Consider the following 22,302-nt stretch of genomic DNA (forward strand, 5'->3'; position numbering starts at 1 on the left):
ACTGTTACCTGAAGAGAAAATACATGCCTTTGTAATGGAAATGTTATTGCTGTGAGGTGAGTGGCAGATGAAATGTGGGTAAAGCTTGAAACAGCTCATCTGTTGGACCTGGCCTCACTGGCAAAACTTATATGTGAAGAATGAGAACAGCTGAACCCATCTGTCCAGTAAAAATCACTGAGGGAAAGAATTTGAGGACAGGAGGAGGCAAAAAGGCAGATATCAGAAGTAAAAAATCCAAATTATAAGTTGACAACAAAATGAAAATCCATCAGGCATGTATCAAGATGCATTTGGAAGTTATTCCTACTTGCAATGGAATTTCCAAGCCATATGGTCTCTGATCTTGTCTGAAAAGCTGCAGAACTTCTGAAGGTTTAGCTGAGACGCGCTGTTCTGCCTTGGCAGGGCAAGGGCAGAAAAGGGAGTGGGGCAGAGTGGCACTCCAGTTCTCAGGCAGGTTGGAGGAAATGGAAAAGCAATTCAGCAGAGCCCCACACCCAGTCATAAAGATGCTCCAGTTGAAAAGAAGGTGTTTTGTTGGGGTTTTTTTTGAGTGGTCTCAACCTATTATTTGGAACAATTAATTTTTATTTAAAATGGGTTTATAGTAAGAGTAGGAGGAAGTAACTTCCTGTCCTTCCTCACCAGGAAATTACACAGCTCCACTGTCATATTGGAAATTGCTTCTTCTGTTTCAATCCACTTTAAGTTTTCAAGTCATTTAAGTACTGTAGAAAGGGAAAAAGTCTTGGGGCATTTACAAACAATTGGGCAAAGAAGCAAGAAATTAATTAACTGGGGAAATCTAACAGAAAACCTTAGCTCCTGCTAAGAATAGCAACACTTATTTTATTTACTGTCCAAAATTGTACTTGTATTTGTAACTGATTCAGAGCCAGACTTATAAAAGATGTTCTGAGGACTTACTGTTCTCTTCCTGAAGTGTGATCTATATTAAACCCCTTTGAACTGAAAGGAAAATGCCAACACAATTGGAGAGCTGAGGTTTTGAAGTGAGGAAATGCCAGTACCAAAGGTTGTTTTCTGACAGATGGAAGATTTGTTTCCACTGGAACAGCAAATATTTGGACTTGAGTTTCACTAAAATACAAAAACTGACTGATGAGTTTGGAATTTTTTCTAAGCTATGTGATTATATTTCAAATCTTATCCAGACTCTTCTACTATTTTATGTTGGGAATGATTTTTTTTAATTTTTAATTTTTATTTATTTTACTTTTTTTGGAAGGCAAAAGTAACTGAAAAGTGTCCAAATTGTTGCATTTTGAAAAGATAGTTATTAAAACTGTATTCCATTTTTGGGAGACCTAATGTAGATGAACTCTATTTAATATAAGGATTTAAAATTGTTTTTGTATCAGTTACCAGGATATAAATGATAGGATTACAATAAAATTCTTGAAAAATAATTTTGCCTGCTAAATTGAAAATTGCAAAGTAAGGGTTCAGTATAGAATTTTTGTTATTATTAAGAATGGTTTCTCCAACAAAACCATTTTTATTGACAGTTTTACCTTTGGGTAAGGATCTAACACTATAGTTAGCTTATTGACATTTCTGACACTTGTAAATGATTCTTTAACATTAGGCAGCTTTAGTCAAGCTCTTCGAACCAGACTGTTCAGGCACTTCTGATGTCTTGGAACACTGACAGATTTTCCTACGTGTGCTGATACTGGGACATGAATCCACTGAATGTTTTTTGGCATGTTATTAAGTGGTTTAAAGCCATGACCTTTAGGATGTTGTGGTGGGCTAGACTGAAGTGTGTGGTTAATTAATATGGGAATGAAAAATGTATAAATACACCCAGAGAATTAGCAGATTCTGTTTAAATGGCAATATAAGAATACCAATCAGGGAGAATAAAACGTGCTGCTTACAAGAGATACCTCTGCTAGGGCCCACTGTGACAAATTTCAGTGACAATCCTGTCAGAGGTGAACGGAATTAGTTCTCAGAACAAGGCTCTGTGATTTCCTTCAGGAAAGGTTACTTGGGGAGTCACCAAGTTTGCTGCCTAGAAGAGCTCACAGCCCAGCTCTGTGCCTCTGTTCCTGACTGCCCTGTGACATCTCGTGTCCTCAGCTCTTTGGGGACATCCCTGCACTCCCACTCCTGACACCTTCTCAGGCTCTGCTGTGTCCTCACCAGACATTGCCTGGGGGAAGTCACAGGCAGCAGCCAGGAAAGCTCCTCAGGAAGGAGGCACCTCCCTTCATTTTCACCCCACTGCTGGTTAGCTGTGCAGCACCACGGGGCTTCTCAGGATTAAGGCTATGTGGGATGCCTTGTTATTGATTAAGCTCTTCTGGGAAGGATTCTCAAACTTTGGCTTGCAGTCATTAGCAGGCTGTTGCAATCACTGTCCCCTTTTTTATTTTTTTCCCCAAGTCTGCAGGCTACATATAAAGGCCTCAAGGATGATTCTGCTGGAAATGTCTTAGAGGAGAGATGTGTGGGCCTGTTTTGACAGAGGAAGAGGCTTCTGCTTGCTCATTAACAAAGAAATAGAGACATGCAAACCAGTATTACTGAAAGACATTAAAAACCCTTTTGAAGTTCATACTCCTCCTCTGCTGAGGTGGCTTGTGGGGCAGAGAGGGATAATTAGCACCACATTCACTGCCTGGGACAAAATGCCTATAGATATGTCCTCCGTCAATCTTCACCTCCCAGTAACCCAGCACACCTATGGAAAATCAGGAGTCCACCCAGGGCCTAAAGGTGTTCCCATTACTAAGGACAGTATCTACTTCAAAACCACAGGCCTGCTCTCATCTCTTTTCCATGCAGCTGTGATAGCAAATATTCCCAAGAAGAGTGCAGAAGGAAATACATTTCTCAGTGGCATGAAATATAGTTTTGTGCCGTACCTCACATGTCAGCAGCCTTTTATTAATGGACAGGCAGACCAAATCTTCCAAATGAGAGGCTGAGCTTATCCCTAAAGACACAGAGAGGCTCTTACTTAATTAGAAGTTGTGCACCTGTTGGATTCCTGTTGATGGATGCATAAGTTCAGTTGGCGTAAAAGAGAAGGAAAAAGGACAAGAGTGTTGCCTTTTGCGGTGCAGTTTGTGTGGTCATACCAGATATATTTTAGCTCTTTTCCACCTGTTTCCAGGCTCTGCCAAAGAACCTCTTGGAATTTCCTGGAGCTACATGTCAGGTGCTGACAGGAGGATTGCTAATTTTGCCAGCATGCCATGCTAAATACTAATTTTGGCAATTTAACACAATGCCCCTTGATGTAGCTTCTTGATTTTCTTCTTAATGTGAAACATAGATGAGATTCACCACTGCCATGTCAAATAATCTTTCTGCCACGATGACTCTGGACATGGGATGAAACTCGAGGTTTCAGTATCCAAACTCCTAAGTTATATGGGAATGCTTCAAAGTTAAAAGCTTTTTCTCTCTGGCCTTGTGTATTTTATCAAAACACATTATCTGTGGAGAAAAACTGAGCAAAAAGTTTCCAAAGTGTTTTCTGGCTTTCTGAATAATGACTTGAACTTTAATATTTATTACATACAAAATAGTAATAAATTGCAATTGCACAATTTCTTACAGTTTTTATTAAGATCAAAACTTATTTGTTCAGACTAGATTTATATAAATAAATCACAGTACATTTTTACTTGTGTTTAGAAGATTGTAATACATATTACAAAATTAAGAATTTTTTTGTCCCTCAAACCATCACTGAGAAAAGAGTCATGCATTATTTCTACTAAACAAACAAAATGCCCACCTAATTGAGAGAGCCTTGATACAGGTAGGGCCCTACTCTCCAAAATTAGACATGAAACATAGAGATACCAGGACTACTTATTGAACAAGAAATAATAAAGTATAGTACAATGTTCATGTGTTATCAAAACCGAAAGTATACCAAAAACAACACACCTCTCTTCACGCACCTTTGGCGATGGGTATTGAAGATGGCCAGCATGCAACCAAGTAGAACATCCTGTTTTACAATGTCTACATTTGAGCAAAAAGGAGGGGGAACTAAAGAGCCCAGACAGAACAAAGGAACAAATGAAGAGCCCAGATGTCTACACGTCCTCCCGTCACCTTCCCTGTTGTGGCCCGTGTTTGCTTTATTAAGCTCATAGTTATAAGAATTTGTCCCAGTTAGCCCCGCTGTTTGCCCCAAGCTGGTTTGTCCCGCAGTTGTATCCACCCCTGAAACTGCCCTGAACAGAATTCCCTGTCCCGTGTTCCAGTTCCTTCCCTGTCCCTCATGGTAACCCTGCCCAGTGTTCCAGTTCCTTCCCTGTCCCTTACGGTAACCCTGCCCCTTATTCCAGTTTTTTCCCTGTCCCTTACAGTAACCCTGCCCCTTGTTCCAGTTCCTTCCCTGTCATTCCCACCCTGCTTGCTCCTCCCTGTTGGAGATCTCCTGTCACTTGAGGCCCCATTGGCCCATAAGACCCTTTCTCCTCCCCCTGCTTCCCTCACTGGTTTACACTCTGTCAGACCCTGCCCTTCACTCCTCCCGAGGATTCCTTATTGGTGATCTGTTTGTACCCACCCACCGATTTGCCTCTGTATTTACCCTCCTGCACAGCAGTACTCAGGGCTTTTTTGCTCCTGACCCTTTCAACCTGAAGAAACCTTTTGTTGGGACCTCAGCAGCTGGGACCCTCCCTCTTTTCCTTCACCCGATCCCTGATGCTGGCAGGATATACTGCACCGTTGAGCAAGTGGCTCCAAAGGTTCTGCCTTCAGTAAACCCCCTTGGTGCCAGGTGGGCCAAGTGCCACCACTGCCCTTCCCAAGGAGATGGATGTGCTCGCAGAGAACTGGAGAACTTCCAGCTGCAGCTCCTCACCCAACCAGCTGCGTTAGACAAGAGCTGTTCACACAACTCTTGGAACTCTCCAGCCTTGGTTCCACTGAACACAGCTGGCACCTGGCACAGCTCGGCTTGGGGGCTGCAAGGCTGTCATTTCAGCACTGAATTGTGGTGGCACTAATTGCAGCAAGATCCAAGGTGATGTCACCAAGTCTGGCCTGCTGCCCTTTGCAGCACAGGGAGCTTCTATTAAATTCTACAGTATTGTGGATTACTTTCTCTACATGCTTTTTCCCCTACTAGATAAGAAATCCATTGTTTTCTGTCTTGATACTGAGGTGCAATCATTTGGCAGTGGACTGTTCTAAAGGGAAAAAAGCATTTCATCGATGACACTTCGCATGGAGTCACCTGATCCACTTTTTTCACTTCCTTCTGTTCAAACAAAGTGTATTAACAGCAAAGTTATTTCACATGGATTTCTAGCTGGGTCAAACAGATTTTTCAACTGAATTTCCTGGTCCCCATTTATTGTATGTTACTTTTTAGCCAAAAGAGTTTTCATCTATTTTTTATTTCAGTTGCAGATAGGTCCCCTCAGTGCTCAAATGTTGCTAGGTGATAAGCACATAAATCAATATATCTTGTGTCTCTGGCTTTGGGTGCTCATGTTAACATAGCTACATACCATGCTTGGTGTTTAAAACACATGAATGAAACCAAACCAAATCAAACCAAAGAATAAAAACAACTCAAAAGCTCCCTCAACCATCCCCTCAAGCCAAGAAGCGTTAACTAAAATAACCTCTTTTTTTTTTCTTTCCCATTCTTTTGCATCACTCTTTGCTGTTGTTTCATTCTGCACTGATCCAGGAGTTCCCCTACCAGCAGTTACACGGCACCTCCGTGTAACAAGTGCCTCACATGTGCTGCTTTTGTGTTTTATCTACTGGCATGGAAAACTGAGCCATGCAATGGCTAGTAAGAACAGTTTTAACACTGGGTCTTTTATGCTACATACTGGTTTTCTGTTCTGGTAGTCTCCACTTCCCCAGATTGAGATGAAGGTTTGCTTATCCACTACCAGGGCTGTTTGCAGGGAAAAGCGAAATAAAAGAAAACAACAATGCTTTTAATGTCTTGTGATTTTAGTGGAAGCAGATAAATAAATATTTGAGCATTCAGCTGCAGAGGAGCTGTGCTGTGATTGTTCTTTCATGGGAATATCAGGCCACTGTCCATGGTACTTGCCCTCACTGTCAGTAACTTGGAAGGTTTTCCCATTGCCACTCACTCCTTTTTCCCAGAACAACACCTGACATGGAGGCTTGTTACAGAAAATTACAAGTAACAATTTAAAAGCACATTGTTAAAGAGCAAAATGGGATTAAAATCTTGCTGAGATGCATTTCTAAGCGATTTCCTCTTCTATTTTAGAGTTATGATACTTGTCATACACTGTAATAATGCATTCACAGCAAACAAGAAAACAAATGAGTGTTTCAGCTTTGAAATCATTCTTGTGAGTCTACTGCTAATTTACCACTGAGAATCACAGTTTAGAAAAGAAAGACTGAGAAGCATTGGGACCATAGCTTTCCGTGGGTTTCCAGCTGAGTTTGTAGCAGAATTATTTATCCTCTGCTCCTTCCAGCAGACTATGGTATCACTCTAATACAACAGTCCGAAGATGGCAGCAGTCTACTGGCCAATCAGAACCAGAACACAAAAATATATCAGGTCTAGGGAATATCACCATCTAAGTAGAGTATAAAGGTGAAGAGTGAAGTATCCAAATATAGAAAATATCTGTAATTCCATAGATGCACTACTATGATAAGGCAGGTATTTGTAAAAAGCACATAGTAATGCCACAGCCTGAGTAACATTTTGCAAGTCATGAGCAAAAATTAGGAGAATTGAATAAATTTAGGGGATTTTCCTCATCTCTAAGCCTTTGAAGTCTGCTAGATTCCACTTTAAATGCTTACTGTCACAGAGATTTCTTTCCCTGTTTTAGCAGAACTCTGTTCAAAATAATTATTTTGATGCCAGACCCTTGAGCATTAAGTAAACTGAGTAGGGTACTAAAATAAAAGAACTGAAAACCACTGGCAGTCATAATGATACCACTTTTCAGCTGATGTCCCTTTGAGCTGCTGGGGACAAATCCTAGAAAGGCTCCTGCACTTTTCCATGGGCAAAAATTGAGCCTGCTGTGTAGGTGTTTTCCCCTTCCCAGCAGTTTCTGTTACCAATATTGTAGTGGGAAGCATTCTTTGCATTCCAGGTAGAGATGCAATGCAGAATGATTTGTCCAGGAGATCAGAGAATTCCACTCCAAAGGAAGAGCTCCTCCTCCTTTGCTCACACCCATCTCTCCTCCTGGGAGATGAGCCTGGGCAAGGAGCACAGGATTCCGCCCGAGGGGGGGCTCATGTATGAACAGATATGCACATTGTCATGTAGCACTGGCCTCCTGACAGAAAGCTGAAGGTGCAGGGAAGCAGCTTTGCCATGGCAACATTATTTTCATTCTTCTGGAAATGCCCAGCGGTTGCCCTGGTGAAATTTTTCTTGGGCAGGTTTGAAAGTGCTGTTTAGTGTCCAGGTATACCCTTGCCTGTGGCAGCTGTATTCTCCAGAGCAAGAGATTTTTGAAAACCTCTGTGCTTACAGGAATTCTGATTCATACCTGCAGCATATGTTTACAACAGATCCAAGATCTCCTGCAGGTTCCAAGATATTCCTTACCCACAAGTAATTCTGATCTGGTGGAAGATCCTCCTAATTGATAGGTTATAAAACTAATTTTTCAGATTTGAGACCAAAATTTTAGATATTTCTTCAATCTGTGCATGCATAGTTGTGTCAGCAGAGCTGCAGATCCAAAACACGTACAAGATGTGAAGCAATGTGTGTGCACACAAATTTATCTGAACTCTATTTAACAGCCAGGGCTCCCTCTCTCTGTAAGTACATAGCAGACAGCTGTATTCTATAAAACATCCATACTTTGCATTTGCATCTTTTAAACAAAACAAAACAAAAAATTCCCATGTAGAGACATGAGTCAAGTTCTCTGTAGAAAATACTGGAGGAATAGAGAACTCCACGGGTGGCTAAATAAGTGGTGAAAAATTTATCTCAGGGTCGCCTGCTTTGGGGCACAAATTTCATTACGTGACAGAATGCAGTACTTTGATTCATTTTCTTTTAATGGTCAGAATTTGTCAGAATTTACAACATGCCACCATGTAAAACAGCCCTGCTAATTCTACCACAAATAATAAAGGAAGTCTTCACAGGCACTATATATTTGGAAGAGCATTTTCAAACTACATGGGGTGTGTGTGTTTGTTTGTATGATCCAGCGTTGCCACCTGGGACACTCTTCCAACAGTTTTGCAGAGTTGTGGACACGACTCAGAGATGTTGACTGGAAAATCATCTACAAAGGTTGAGGACTAACAACCTCCATGCTATACAGATGGTTATCTCCTTTCTCAAAGAACATGCTGTCATTACAAATACCATATGCATCTTGTTCTCACCCAGCAGAACTTTTTTTACAGTTTTTCAGATTTGAAGGATTTCTGCAAGGAACCATATTAATTTGTTTTCATGTCAGGTGAAAGGAGGCACCAGCTGAGACTGAGGACACTACTTGTCATCAAAAAATAAATATCCGGTGGCAATCGCTCTTGAAAAGAAAATTACTTAGAAAGCTAACCATTCACAATACTGCACCTTTTTTTGCAAATACAAGGACAATATTTGTTGCTGCTTCCCATATTTGTTGGTTTACACTGCTATAATTTTGCTTGTAAAACCTGGGTTATTCCACTGAACGGAAACAATTACTTGAATTTGGGTAATGCTTACGACCATACAAATAGTCTATCAGTAGCAGTAGTGTCAGCTGGAGAATGAATGCTACAAGTGGATAACATCACGCTATTTGAAACCAATAGCTCTTCACACAGTAGAAGACTGAGGGTCCTATTCAGCAAATATTCAGGGTCCTATGGCTGTGGCCACAGAGGTTCCAGAAGCTCTTGCTGAGTCTAATCCTGATTCAGGAACCAAAATGATATGCTGTGTATATATTTCTCTGCACAGCCTGGATGCGCTGGACACCCTCCCCCACTTGATTCCTGGGAAGGAAAAAAATATGTCTCTGTTTAGCTTTCAGTGACATGACAAGCAATCCACAGTAATGAAATCTAAAGAAGTTAGCCAGGCATGTATGAAAAGAACAGGATGCCTGTGAAAAGGGAAGAGCTGTCAAAACCTAATTGTGGGCTCTGGCTGCAATGAAATTTATCAGAGGTTGGATATAAGGATGTAGACAACTTCTGCTAAGAGACACTTGTTGTGCTCTGGGCAATAGGAACCCTTAGACTGCACCTCCTGTACTGTGTCAGGACACCCCTAGCAACACTTGGCTACAGCTGAGCTGGCTGAAATGCCAAGCCTGGCATTTCAGCCAGCATCTACCCTGTCACTGGGGCCACAAACACCTGGGCAGAGCTGCCCAATGCTGGCAGCACCTGTGCCTTCCTCCAGCCACACAGCCCGTGGGCACTCCCTGCTCACACTGTGCTGCTGCGGCACCCAGGCACCAGGAAGCGCAATTCCTTAGGGACACAGGACAAGACTGTGGGATTCTTCCCAGCTTGCAGCATCTTCATAATGCCTGACAATCTTTTCTGGAACTGCCATGGCCAGTGCTCACAAGCAAGCAGGGAAATCTTCAGTGGCACCGTGGTAACACGGCTGCACTCTGGTGCAGAAAGTAAAACCAGAGGGGCTGTGAACTGCCTGCCTCCAAGTATTAGTGCCCACGGCATCATTCCTGGTTTCATATGGGTATTCTGCTCTTTCCTGGTCTTTCAACACTGAGGATAACTCTGGGGCTGCTCATGAACAAGATACTTCCCTTTGACTGGGAGTACTGCCTGACTCAGCCAGTGAGAGCAGCAATGGGAGTAAGTCATGGTAACTTTAGGAAGCAATTTAGTTCAATCTTTGATGAATTTCTGTGTCTCATGAATCAGGATTAGTGTTCCCTGTATTGGGGAGAGGATTAGACAGAGGGATTAAAAGGACATCTTTACCCCACTGGACTCTGTGGAATAGCCCCTGAGGATATGGCTAAGAAAGAGTTCAACAGGAATGCCAAATTTCTGCTGAATAGGTTAAAAGGGTGAGGAAGCCTCTTCGGCAGCCATCCAAGCGCAGAAGACCTGCATAACATTCCTGCTGAATAGGGCCCTAAAGACAAAAAACAAAACAAAACAAAACAAAACAAAAAAACATAGGAACCTTGAAAAGCTTTTCTGATTGTGTCGCTTCCTATCAGTGCCTCAGATCTCCAGAGACACTTAAACATATTTTTTTTCAGTGCAGTTAGGCATCCTTTGAGATGTGCTAGTGCCATGGGTGATATATTGTTATAAGAAAAGAAGTCAAATTAGGTTGTTGCATATAAAAAAATAGGTTTCGATTGTTCTGTAAACAAGGTCCTTTTCTTTATATCAATTAACAGTGAAAGCTACCCAAGACCGTATTTAAAAAGCAAAACCAAACCCTCAATCGAGTGTAAAATGTTTGGTGTTTTCATGTCTATATATTATAGACAACAATTACCTTCTGTCTCCCTAAAATTGAAAGGAGCAGACTTAACTTGGGTGTTTTGTTCCAGTTTTAAAGCGTTTCCAAACCCTTCCCTAGGATTTGCCTCATGTGCATGGATCTGGGGCTCGCCCCTATGATTTTATCCAACTTCTAACACCATGTGGGAGAACATTCATGATCATTGCAAGGGGGAATCAATAAATCAAAGCCTTACCTCCACAAGAGGATGCCAGTGAGCGATGGGCTTCCGAGGATATGAGAGCATTTCGTTCCAGTGGTCGCGACCTAGACTCTCTGCATCGTTGCCAACTTGACAAACTCCAATGACCTCATTGTGACCTACACTGTGAAAATGGTCCATAATATTTTTTCCTTAAAATTTTGCCTTCGGAACCACACACCATTTGCATATCTCATCAGAAACTTTAATAGTGGATTATTTTTTAGGATTAATTCTTGCCTGGAGAATACAACACGCTAGGAAATACGTAGGTTTGCTCTTTGTGTTTCCCACTGCTCAGAATAATTTGGTATTTCCCGCCTTGTAGCACACAAAAGGTTCTTTGCCCGTGTTCTGTAATTTACTGCAAAGGCCAACAGGCTCTAAGACACAACATTATATATGCAGCATGTGTGTAAAGGCTTAGCATAAATGTGCCAACAGAACATCAGTCCATGGCCTCTCCAATTTAATGCCTAGCTACCTCAGCCCTGCTAAACACACACATACGCACCTTGCTGATGTCAGTTATGGATGCAAATCTGGATTTTAGAATTTAGTAAAGAATTTCTGCCTGACAAAACAAAAAAATCTGAGACTTCTACCAAGCTCAACATGACATTAATTCCCTGTTTATAGGGAAAAAAAAAATAAGAACTTTCTTTCTGGGTACAAATCTAGCATGCAAGACTTTATCAGCCAACATTTGACAGCTGCAGGCATCTCACCGGTCATAATCCATAACAGCTATTGACAAGTTAATTTGGTCAATGTTTTCTGGAGGGACGTCAAAGACTATGGCTTCATTGTAAACGGGATTTAGGGTGTTCCTCTTGGTGGAAGTTTTCCTTTTCTTTAGCCGCCTTCCTTCACACATTAAAGAAACCTTCACGTAGGGATCTGTGTGGGTCATAAGAACAATGTTGATTTTTGACAAATGCAAATGGAAACTGAAGGGAGACTTCTTGTGTGCCCATATCTGCTTGCAGGATTAATCTCCTGGAATTTGAGCTTCTCTGTTACCATGGAATGCACAGGAGGCAGTGCAGCTTTGAAAGCTTTACCTGGCTGACTGCTTATAATGAACTTCTTAGGTTCAAGAAGTTCCCTGTTGTGTACCAGCTTCTCAAAGGGTATTAAAATATCCACTGAAGCGTGTTGTACATGACTGTTTTATACAACAGCCTGTGTATCAGCCTATTTATAGCAGCCTAATTACTTGTTAGATTTGTAGGACAGACAGAAGATGACAATGTTTTTCACAATGGGATTTACTGATGTATGGTTAAATACAATTCAAAGTGTAACAATTAGTGGCATATATTTCTCAAGAGAATTATAATTATTTTTAAACTCCTAAATGTTGCAAAAAAGAAAGCTATTTCTTTGTAGCTCCTTTCTGAGAGCTCAACAACTCCCTGCTAGCAGATGAAAGTCATTTATGAAATCTTATTTATAATTTTTACTGTGGGATTTTGAAAGGGTTGCTGAAAGGATTCTGGGATGATCACTGCTTTCTCCATATGCCAGCAACAGCAGAACAGGCTCAGTGGCTCTTGGGGACTCTGTGTCATAGCTGTAACAGTCTGCTGCACAAATTCCCAGAGTTGGGAATGTATTTTGGCCAGTTTGTTTTACTCTGAATTACAGTGGCATGGGAAACAATAATCTTGCAGACTTTTTGAAAGTGCAGCTTATTTTAAACTGTTGCTTGGAACTAAGCAAGCTATATTCATTTCTCATAAACTCCTGTACTCGAGTAGAGCTCACAGTGTAACAACCTTGCTCTCAAAAATCATTCTAGGATTTGACAGTGTTTAATTCTGTGTCTCGCGAGGGAAATGGGACAGAAATCCACTCTGAGCATTCAATTCATTCCTACCTGATGCTCCTGTGATATCCATTGCCTTTAAATTTCTTGCCTTTATTATTGTAATAGTTAGTCTACCAGCTGTTGGAAGGTAGCAGAGCGAAAACATAAGGTCACCAAGATCCACGTTATCCTGTTCCAAGAAAAGAAAGATCATGTGAAGCAATAATAATGATTTTTCTACTCCTAGCAGGATTTAAAGATAAAAATATACCTTTGGGGTTCTACAGTTATGCAGTAAAAGCTGAATTCTCATTCTGAAACCTATCTGAAAAAACAGCCATCCATGTGCATACAAAATTTGAGTCACTCTGTTGCTAGACCACCAAAGTTCTCCAGGGTAAATGAGGTTATAGTTTCTAGCACTCAGTCCTTGGAAATGACACACATTTAAATGATGAGGTGTCCTGTGAGGGACTGGAAAACCTTTTTTGTTTTATTTTTTTAGTGACATGCCCATTTCACTGACAAGCAGCCACAAATGTCTGTGCCTTTCCTTCTGGTCTGCAGGATGAAACCCACAGAGACATTCACAGAAAAACCCCCATGGTCTGGGGGGGACAAATCTTTGTGCAATTCTCGAGTTTGCAAGAACTCAAGTGTGACACTCAAGTGTCTGTGGCAATTGGACAGTCTCCACTAGAAGCAGGGTAAGGCTTATAATTAATTAATGATCACAGTAATAGCAAAAACAACAACTTCCTGTGCCTCACACAGACAAGCTCCCTTAAGTAGACTTATCCATCTGTTTCATTGATAGAGTGATTTGCAGCCCATTCCTGTGTTGATGGCATGAAGGTTCCAGAAAAGTACTTGAAAATTTGCAAGCCCTGTTTTGCAGTTACAAAGGGAAATCCAGCTCTTTCATTTAAAAAATGGCAAAGGAGGGATTGTATTAAATGATTTATTTGATTTAATTTGCATTTTTTTGACTGAGCAGTGAATTCACACTTTCATAAACCTGCTTCCTGTAACTTAATATTTCATTCTTGACTGAAAAAGCCCCAAAAACTTAGCTGATCCTTGAAATTAGCAATTTCAAGGCCACGTTACAGGCTTTATAAGGAAGGAAAAATGCAGCTGTTGTGGAGAACGTTTATCTTGCTTAGCTTTGTGAAATAGCTTCTCATCTTTCCCAAGCTGGTTCCTTCTCTGCCAGTCACCAAAAGCTGAAGGGTGGTGGATGACACAGAAGGAGAGGGAAGACACCTGGAAAGAGCCCCTAGCAGCGGTTTGTTTGAGGCAGCTGCTGCTCAGACTGATGCCCAGAGCCTGTGCAGTCACTTCATGTCACTTCTTGAGTTAGCAGGGGACATAGGCAGGACAGAAAGCATTGCTGGCACAGAGATGTAGAAAAATTCAGATGGGAGTTCTAGAGGTCACTTGATCCAACCCCTTGCTCAAGAGAGGCATCTTTGCTTTAGCTCACAGCTCATTCAAAGCAAAAAACCAAACACGTAGTCATTCAAAAGTAGCTATTACTTAAGAGATGCAGTCAAAGAAGGAAGAGGCTGATATTATGGGCCATTTGTCAGGAATAACCAGCTTTTAACCCTACCACCTTTTCCATTCTGAAGATCAGTGTTTCATGGTGGCTGAGAAGCTAATAAAGGCTGGGACAAGGCGAGGTGGCTGCTATGACTCAGACTGTTTAGTGCCTCTTGATAGCTCCCACTTGGAAGCAAACCTGCTGCAGCAAACTGTGGCACTGACTCACTTGGTGGGAGGATCCAAGTGCTGCTTAGGATGCTGCCAGAAGTGCCACAGGTTAAAGAGGTGTCAGCACATCCAGGAGAAAGTTATTCCTCTTGATTGACACCTGCCCTTAACATTACAGGAAAATAACTGATCTCTGAAGTTTTCCCAGTGATCAGCTGGAGCTCGATACTTATAAGCAGGAAAGCAGGAAGCAAAGATTTCATTTGTCCTTCCCGCTGTGAGAGCAGCTTCCAGCATGCACATGTACTTCCCCAGCTCTGAGGGGCTGAGGTTCGTAGCTGTGAAATTCCTTCTTGTTCTGCAACTCTGAGGGGACCAGAATTTCATAAGCCATTGAAAGATACTATTGACTGAAGCTATCCTTGGAGAATTTGTCGCTCTCGCAAATTTTGGCAGGTTGTTTTTCCTGAATTTTTCTGATTTCTTCCTTTAGAAGAAGACAGGATTGTTGAATCAGTCAGGTTTTCCCTGACCACAAAGAAGTCCATCAGGCATCTGTTGTTCTAACCACGTATTTTGGCATCCTTCAGTATTGTCAGCTGTATTCAACTGACTGAGTGATTCAAGTCACTCTGTATTCAACTCCAGTGCTCCACGTGGTGACTAGGAATTCATTGTGTGAGTACTGTGACTTTACTACTACTGCCAAACACAGAAGTTTCCATTCCAGACTTGATCATCCTAAGTGAACATTTAAAAAAAAACTTTTATCCAATTCTTATAATTATTTTTTTTTTTTAGCAAATGCTGTGATGACAACTCCATGTTAATGCTTTTTTTAAAAAACTGCACTGTGCATTATGTGGGAAAAAAACCAGAATTACACCAGAATCAGACCCCGTGATTTCTTTTTCCAGTTCTAGAAGTTGGATGATTATGAGATTGCCTGTTCACAAGCCAGTGCCTGAGAATGTGACTGAAGGGAAGCTTGCAGGCAGCAAGAAGAGAAATCTTTCACCATGCAAATCCTTCCCTCAGTCTGAAAAGAAGCCCTATTTTCTCATACTTCCATTTTAAATTGTAGGGAATTAATAACTATTCCATCATACTGGCTACTTGTAAAGGTTTTCTAAAGTTTGGAAAGAATTTTTGTAACTGAGCCTTTCTTACCCCTATTTTATGTACTCAAAGGGCAACACTGAAAATTGTTGCAAACAATGGGTCCTCAAGGTTCTGTTAGGAAGGTTTAATGAGGTTCTTCAGAGAGTCCCACAAACTGTGACTGCCCCCCAGAACTTGTGTGCTCATCTCTCTGGGGGGGGGACAGGAGTCCAGCATTGTCTCAGGCACGACGCTCACATCCACACAAGGTCTTCCCTACAAATTCACCTTTTTAAGAGAACCAAACCAATGTGTCAGAGCGCAGAGAGGATTACTGCACATCTTCACAAGTTTAAAATCACTGAGCTACATGGCTTACGCCATGGATTGTCACTAAAGGTGTGCTGTATTAGCAAGAAATCGCTTCGAGGAACAGAATTAACAAGCACAGAGGGCAGGATCGTCTGCAAGGATTAGTTCCTGTTCAGACTGAGTGCTCAGGCACTGCTGTGTATGCTCCACAAAATGTGCCACTACAGGCATTACACTGCCAGAGACATTTTGGAATTCCTGCTTAGGAAAAGATTTCATAAATAGTGTAAGTTATCAAGTCATGCATGTTGTACTTTCCAAATTTCTGCCTAACCTCATTCAGTGTGGTCGTAATACCATACAGGGCATGTTACAGTGCAACCATGACAGCCCTAATCTAACCAGACCAAAAGGCTGATCAGTTTTATTAATAACTCAAAAGAAAATTATCAGAAGCTAATGAAATTGCAATTATAATTTACTTATATGCACATGCCCTGCATTAGTTTTCTTTTGGTCCCATTCAGCAGGAAGCATAAGTGAATAAATATCCTTGAAAAACTGCCCAGGTTCCGAGATAGAAACACAGCCTTTATTTTTAGTCTGTAACCTGCCTGTTGCTGTATTCTAAAAAAGGTGAAACAAGATTGGGATGGGCTTTGCTTTTCTAGTTCCCCAGGCTGGGGGTGAGCACCTTGCTGTTGTGAGCTGTGCCTCACAGGGAGCTCTGATAATCCCACCTGGATTTGTCTCTGAGCCCTTGCTGTGTTCATGCAATTCTTTATTCAACAGAGCAAGAACAGGAAGCTTCCTCCCTGAAAATGTCCCAGTGTTAACCTGGGAGAGCTCAAACCAGAGGTGTAAATCACAAGGTTTGCCTTAAAACTGCCAACAGGATGAATCCCATAATCCATGAAACCTCGAGGTAAATGAAATTGCTGTTAGGAGCACGGAGACATGCCCCCCTCTCATATTACGTTTCCTTCCCACTCTATTCCTGGTGGAAATACTTGATACCTTATAAAAATAGTATTTTTTGAGTAATTTTCAGTGGCTTCTACTGAAAGGGTTATTGTTCCTGCTTTTCCCAGAAAACATTTTGGGTTCCCCCTCCCCCCCCTCCCCCCCCCCCCCGTAAAACTAACCAAAAATAGATACACCTCTGAAAATGCTAAATTCTAATAGTAACATTAGCAGGCTTTTAGTCTATAATCACACAGCATTTGTAGTTTTTAAAATTATTCAATTTTGCTGGAGATTAGCCTGCAGGATAAATCACTCCCCAGTACTGTGTCAGCAGTTCCATGCTGTTGCTTGGTGAGTATAATTCAGGATATTGAACAGGGAGATGTGTAACCTCACACAGGATGGTGACCAAGGGCCCCTAAATGGCCTCACCTTTGATGCCTTTGAGGCTGCACTAAGCAGCTCAGGCTGGATCAAACCTTTCCAGTGAAACCTCTAAGCCACCTGGTTGTTAGGGGTATTCTGACAAATGGGAATGGCAATTTGGGATCAGAGCTCTCCTCTTCCTTCTCATAAATACATTTGAGCACAGAAAATGGGTATGTAAAGCAGGCAGCAGGGGATGGAAGAAAACAAGACAATTTCTAGGTTCTATCTTCTGCTCCTGCCTCTGATCTGGGAGGTTTGCTGTGCCCGAGTCAGGCATTCATAAGGTTTGTGCCCATTTCTTTGGCACCTTGAGCTGTGTATTTCTGGAGAGAGGAGCTGTGCTATGCCTGCCCCACGCAGTGCCTGTGCCACTCTAATTGAAGCATATGTCTCAATTACACCAGGCTCCTCAGCTCTACAGCTATAAAAAGACAGACACTTCTTTTTCAGACACTACTTTTTCACTTTTCTGCTATGTTGCAAAACTAATTATGGGTTGTGAGGTGCCCACATGTATTTTTATGCATCTCACCAACCTAACATTAACTGGAGCACTTAGCAGGCACTGATGCCCTGGCTTATTTCCTATTAAGTTAGTAACTCTGGAGAGAGGATTTCAAGGCAGAAGTGGTTTTAGAGATTTGCTGAATTCCTGCTGCTGTGTCAGAGCTGTGCATGCTGCCTCCTTTAGCAGTTGGACTGTCTCTGTGAAGGGCATGGGAAAACAGAAACAGAGCAGAGGTCTCATGGAATGAGATGGTATCACCTGAGTTTCTGAAGCACAGAAAAGCCAGACTGCTGCTGTTTTATCAAAGTCTCTCTTCATTTTCCCCTCCAAGATGAGCAGCATTAATTGCATTTTAAACAACAAAAAATTATTCCTGGTTACTTCCAAATCTTTCCTGGAATTAAGGGAATTATACTGCTACAGTGCAAGATAAGTTTCACAGTACATCATTCTAACACTTGCTAATGTGGGGATTTGAATTTTGCAAGGATTTATTTTGGAGGAGGTTTACTCAGCTAAGACAAGGACCAGTTAAGAATACTAGGTATATGTGTTAAGCTCAAATGACTTAAACATGCTTTAAGAAGTGTTATCTGCTTTTAGGGATATACATTTATTAAATTGCTCATCAGCATGGAATAAGATTTGAGTGATAAGATATTAATTCTGCTGAGGAACACGTTCAGGACAAAAATATTATGCAAATCCCATGGACTATAATCTGTTTGGGAAGATAGTAAATCTAAAGGATCTAACAAGAAGAATTTGTGAAGTTAGCTCTATGTTTTTTATAATTTAATCACAGAGTCATTTTGGGTTATATCTATGAGAAATATATACTGATAAAAACTCTTTTGAAATGTTGGATTTTAATTGAATTTGCATGTGACTAGAACACTGCCAGTTGCTTCCCATTACACATTTTGAGATGAATAGAAAAGATATGACTGGAAAATTCTATTTTCATGACATCTTAAATCAAAGAAATGAACTCTAGCAAAGTAGATATTTATTAATGCCTGAATCAATCCATATCTACAGAGATGTGATTAAGTAAAGTAACTGGAAAATGGGAATGGCCTATCTTTTAGAATTATTCTTTCAATACATCAATGTCAGGCTATATTTCATGTTTTAAGTTGATTTTCAAGTGGTACCATTTTCTCACTTTCTTTTATTTTTTTGGATTTCATTGTCTCTATTTCTTTTCTTTATGCTTTTCTTAAAAAATGAAAGCAAGTAAGTAAAGAAGCCTTTTGAGTTGGTATGTCTGATTTCACTTACTGGGAAAGAACATGAACAAACAATTCAGAAGCTTGGTTTCACTGCAGTGAAAGAATATGAGAAAGCTGAAGTGATTGTGTGTAAGTCACTCTGGATTTTGCACCCATAGTTTCCTGAGCATTTTGGCAACTTCTCAATAAAGATGGTATCAAAACCAAAGCCAATACCATATCCTCTGTCTTTAGAGTGTGAAGATCTTCTAGCATGGATTTTTAAGGTTTGTGTTTTGGGGTTTTTTTTGTTTTGTTTTTTGTTTGTTTGTTTTTGTTTTTTTGGGTTTTTTTTCTTCTCCTGATTCCATTATCCTTGTGTCATGACTACTTTTCTTTAATCCAGGCCACATAAGAAGGATTCTCCAGCCACAACATCGTGCTGTGCCAGTCATTCAAGATGCCTCAGAAATGAGGGTAGTGGGAGCCAAAGTAGCCTTTCAGTTCATGAATGCTCCAGAACAAATCCACTCAGTGTCCTTGAGGAGAACATGCTCATAACTTTCTCTTGCCACAATGTCCTCAGCAGACCCAAGGACAGAGGCCTTTTCCTGTAGGCAGTCAATGTACTCATCTCTCTAAAGACCCAGCATCTCCACTGTCATCATTTATATCCTATAAATAGGGTGGCAGTGATTAACTGAAATGTTCCAACTGGTGAGCTGCATATGATCCTTGGGATGTATATACAGGATATATTTGTTCTTAGAGTAATTTAAGACTTTCTTGATAAATTGTTCTGTATTAAGATCCATTTAAAAAAGCTTCCATTCAGTACAGATAAACTTTATCCCATACCTGTTGTTAAACATACCCTTAAATCCTACAGACTTTACTGGTTTTGAATCCATTATGCAGATTTTCAACTCACAACAACTACAGTGGTTTGCTGAATCTGGGCCTAACAGTGAATCTAATGAATTATCCTGTATCTATGGAGATAGAAATAATGTCTTAATTTGTTCCAAACTAAATTGATAAACTGCAGAGATAGTCTGAATTGAGCTCATGAAAATAAGCAGAGAAATGACTGGAAAAGCTGGAGTACCTGTCCTGTTTATGTGTGTGTGCCTGTGTCAGAAACTGATTTCATGGGAAAACCAGAAATGAGGCTTTTTGAAAGTGAAACTTCTGTAGAAAGTCAATAGAAGTAATTTTTAACTCCCTCATCAGTTATTAAGGAAAGAGTGAGTCTAGAGTTGGCTCTGAAGGCTTGCTAGATGGCATTGTTGGCTGAAAAGTTAACTGAAGTTTTCTTTGCAAATTAAACTGTTCCTCTGAAAGATATTTTAGTTTCTTGAATTGTTTTGGTTGGTGCTGGGAGGGAGGGGGTGCACATGTGTGGGTGGGTGTTGGACAGGGAAGGCTTGAAAAGTAGAGGAAATAACTGCACCTTCCTGATGGAATGTGTACAAAAAGTCATAACCTGCGAGATGTGAGTTTACAAGCAAGGTGCTCTGGAGAAATTGGGTTCTCCTTCTCTCCCTCCTCGTCAGCGTTCACTCATTGCCACCTTTGGAATGACACTTGCAGAGTCTCCTGAGGGTGGGTTTGATTTCCCACTGCTAAAGCTTTAAGGGGAAGCACTCTGGCACAGAGCTGACTCAGACCTTTCCCTCTGCAGGGAAGGCAGTGGCTGCTTCAGAAATGTTGACAGGCTTGGGAATAGCAATGAAATGCAAATTGCCCTAGATAGGAATATGTGTTTGGAGGGCAAGTGCCTTCTCAAAAGGAAATGAGGAGGGAGCTTCCAGCAGGACAAAGAAGAGTTTTGATGTGAGCTGAAGGTGGTAGGAAGGAAGGACAGGTAGGTCAGGCACACAAGGGAATGCTTTACAGAGGGCAGTGTCACAAACCGCTCAAACGGTGCAACCTGGACAATCAGGACCCTGGCTGGATTTGTTCTGAAGCATTCACTGCCTACATTGGGGAAAAAAAGTTTTTATGAATGTCCATCAGCATCTGTCATGTGAAACCCAGTGGTTTTTCTACAGGCTGTCACTGATTTGGATTAGACCTCTGTTTTTTGTGAAATAGTAAGACTGAGAAGAACAAAGTGAGGCAGAGGTTAATGACATTGTAGTATGCACTACCTTGAAGCAATTTAACCTAGGGGGGCGCAACCTTGCAGATTTAAAAGAAAACTTTCAGTGAACATCACAGACACAGAAGGAGATGAGAAAATAAACTATAGTTTCAAGGCTAAAGGCTGGTTTGTTGTACGAAGAGGAGGCTAAACTATGTGTTAAGTGTTCAGTATCTCTAGGCAAACATGAGCTTGAAGAAAATGAAGCAGCAAATCCATTCTAATGCATAAAATTATTTCTACCACGAATTATTTGCCAGCTACCTCTTGCTTCCATTCTGACATCGGTTGAAAGATATGTTCAATTATTTCCATATACCACTAATAATGAAAATTTCAAATACATCCAAGAAAAATTGCAAGGGAGGAAGCTGGTTTTAAAAGGAAGTAAACCAATCAAAATATTTTAATCCAAAGTGTCTTGCCTGTTAATTTTTTTCCTCTAGTGTGTTAAAATGAAACTGTCAATTTAAACTAGATCTGTATGCAAATGAATGGATTGGCCTTTTACTCTACCTTTAGTTACAATGGCTGCACGTGAACTTACAGTTCCACTAAAATACAAATGTCATTCTCAGTGCAGGCATTTTGTGTTGGGCAAAGCAGCTGTCTGTTACATCCTGCATTCTGAGCACACAGCTCTGAGAAGGACAGAAACTAAGTAGCTGGCTAATGCTGTAAAAAGATGGAAAAAGTCACAGTATGAGGAGAAAAAAATGTTCTTTTCAGTCTGCAGAAGCACCTGTAATGTGTTGTGGCTGTATTTATTACACTCACATTAGGCGTTCTGTACTGACTGTGCTGCTCAGGCTTAGCACAGGGCATTCACAAAATGGGTAATAAGGCCATTTTCACAAATCTGAATCTACTATTCTTAATCTAAGTTGTCTCTACAATTTTGCAAACAAAAAAAAGACAGAATAGTCCAAAAAGTACCATCCTTGAAAAATAAAAAGCTTATGTCAAATTCTATGCTGCAGTAGCCTCCTATTCTACAAATTTTCTCTAAGTTTATTTTTTTAAATTTAATTTTATTTATAAGATATCTCTTGATAGATTTTTCCATCTGCAGTGGAATCCCACTCCAGGTGTGATTTCAGTGGGGAAGGAAGATATGGTGGCCAGCTGTTAAGAATTCAGGAGCTGGAGAAGCACATGTGCCTTGCTCCCTGCAAACAGGCAGCAAAGCAGCACTTTGCCCCTAGATCCTGACCCCTTGGATATAATGTACTCCCTTCAAAGACCACGAAAATAACTTTATGCCATTAATCCAAACCCTGCCTGATCACTGAAAAATTCTGAGTGGAACAGGCTGCCCAGGGAAGTGGTGGAGTCACTCACTCCTGGAAGGATTTAGAGGACATGGCGATATGGCACTCAGACAGGATTTGTGGTGGCCTTGGCAG

At 41.0% G+C, this 22,302-nt stretch overlaps 1 protein-coding gene across 1 annotated transcript in view; it reads right to left on the minus strand.

The window, feature by feature from the left end:
* Positions 1–9,832: 9,832 nt before the first annotated feature.
* Positions 9,833–22,302, minus strand: part of SYT9 (synaptotagmin 9) — a 58,953-nt gene continuing 46,483 nt past the window's right edge. The window contains exons 4-7 of the mRNA XM_062494506.1: positions 12,574–12,694; positions 11,420–11,591; positions 10,686–10,815; positions 9,833–10,108 (exon numbers count right to left, since the gene is read on the minus strand). Of these exons, the coding sequence (XP_062350490.1) occupies positions 10,001–10,108; positions 10,686–10,815; positions 11,420–11,591; positions 12,574–12,694 (531 nt within the window). The 3' untranslated portion in view covers positions 9,833–10,000. The remainder of the gene's footprint in view (positions 10,109–10,685; positions 10,816–11,419; positions 11,592–12,573; positions 12,695–22,302) is intronic.

This window comes from Cinclus cinclus, chromosome 6 (assembly GCF_963662255.1).
Source record: "Cinclus cinclus chromosome 6, bCinCin1.1, whole genome shotgun sequence".
NCBI classification, from domain to species: Eukaryota; Metazoa; Chordata; class Aves; order Passeriformes; family Cinclidae; genus Cinclus; species Cinclus cinclus.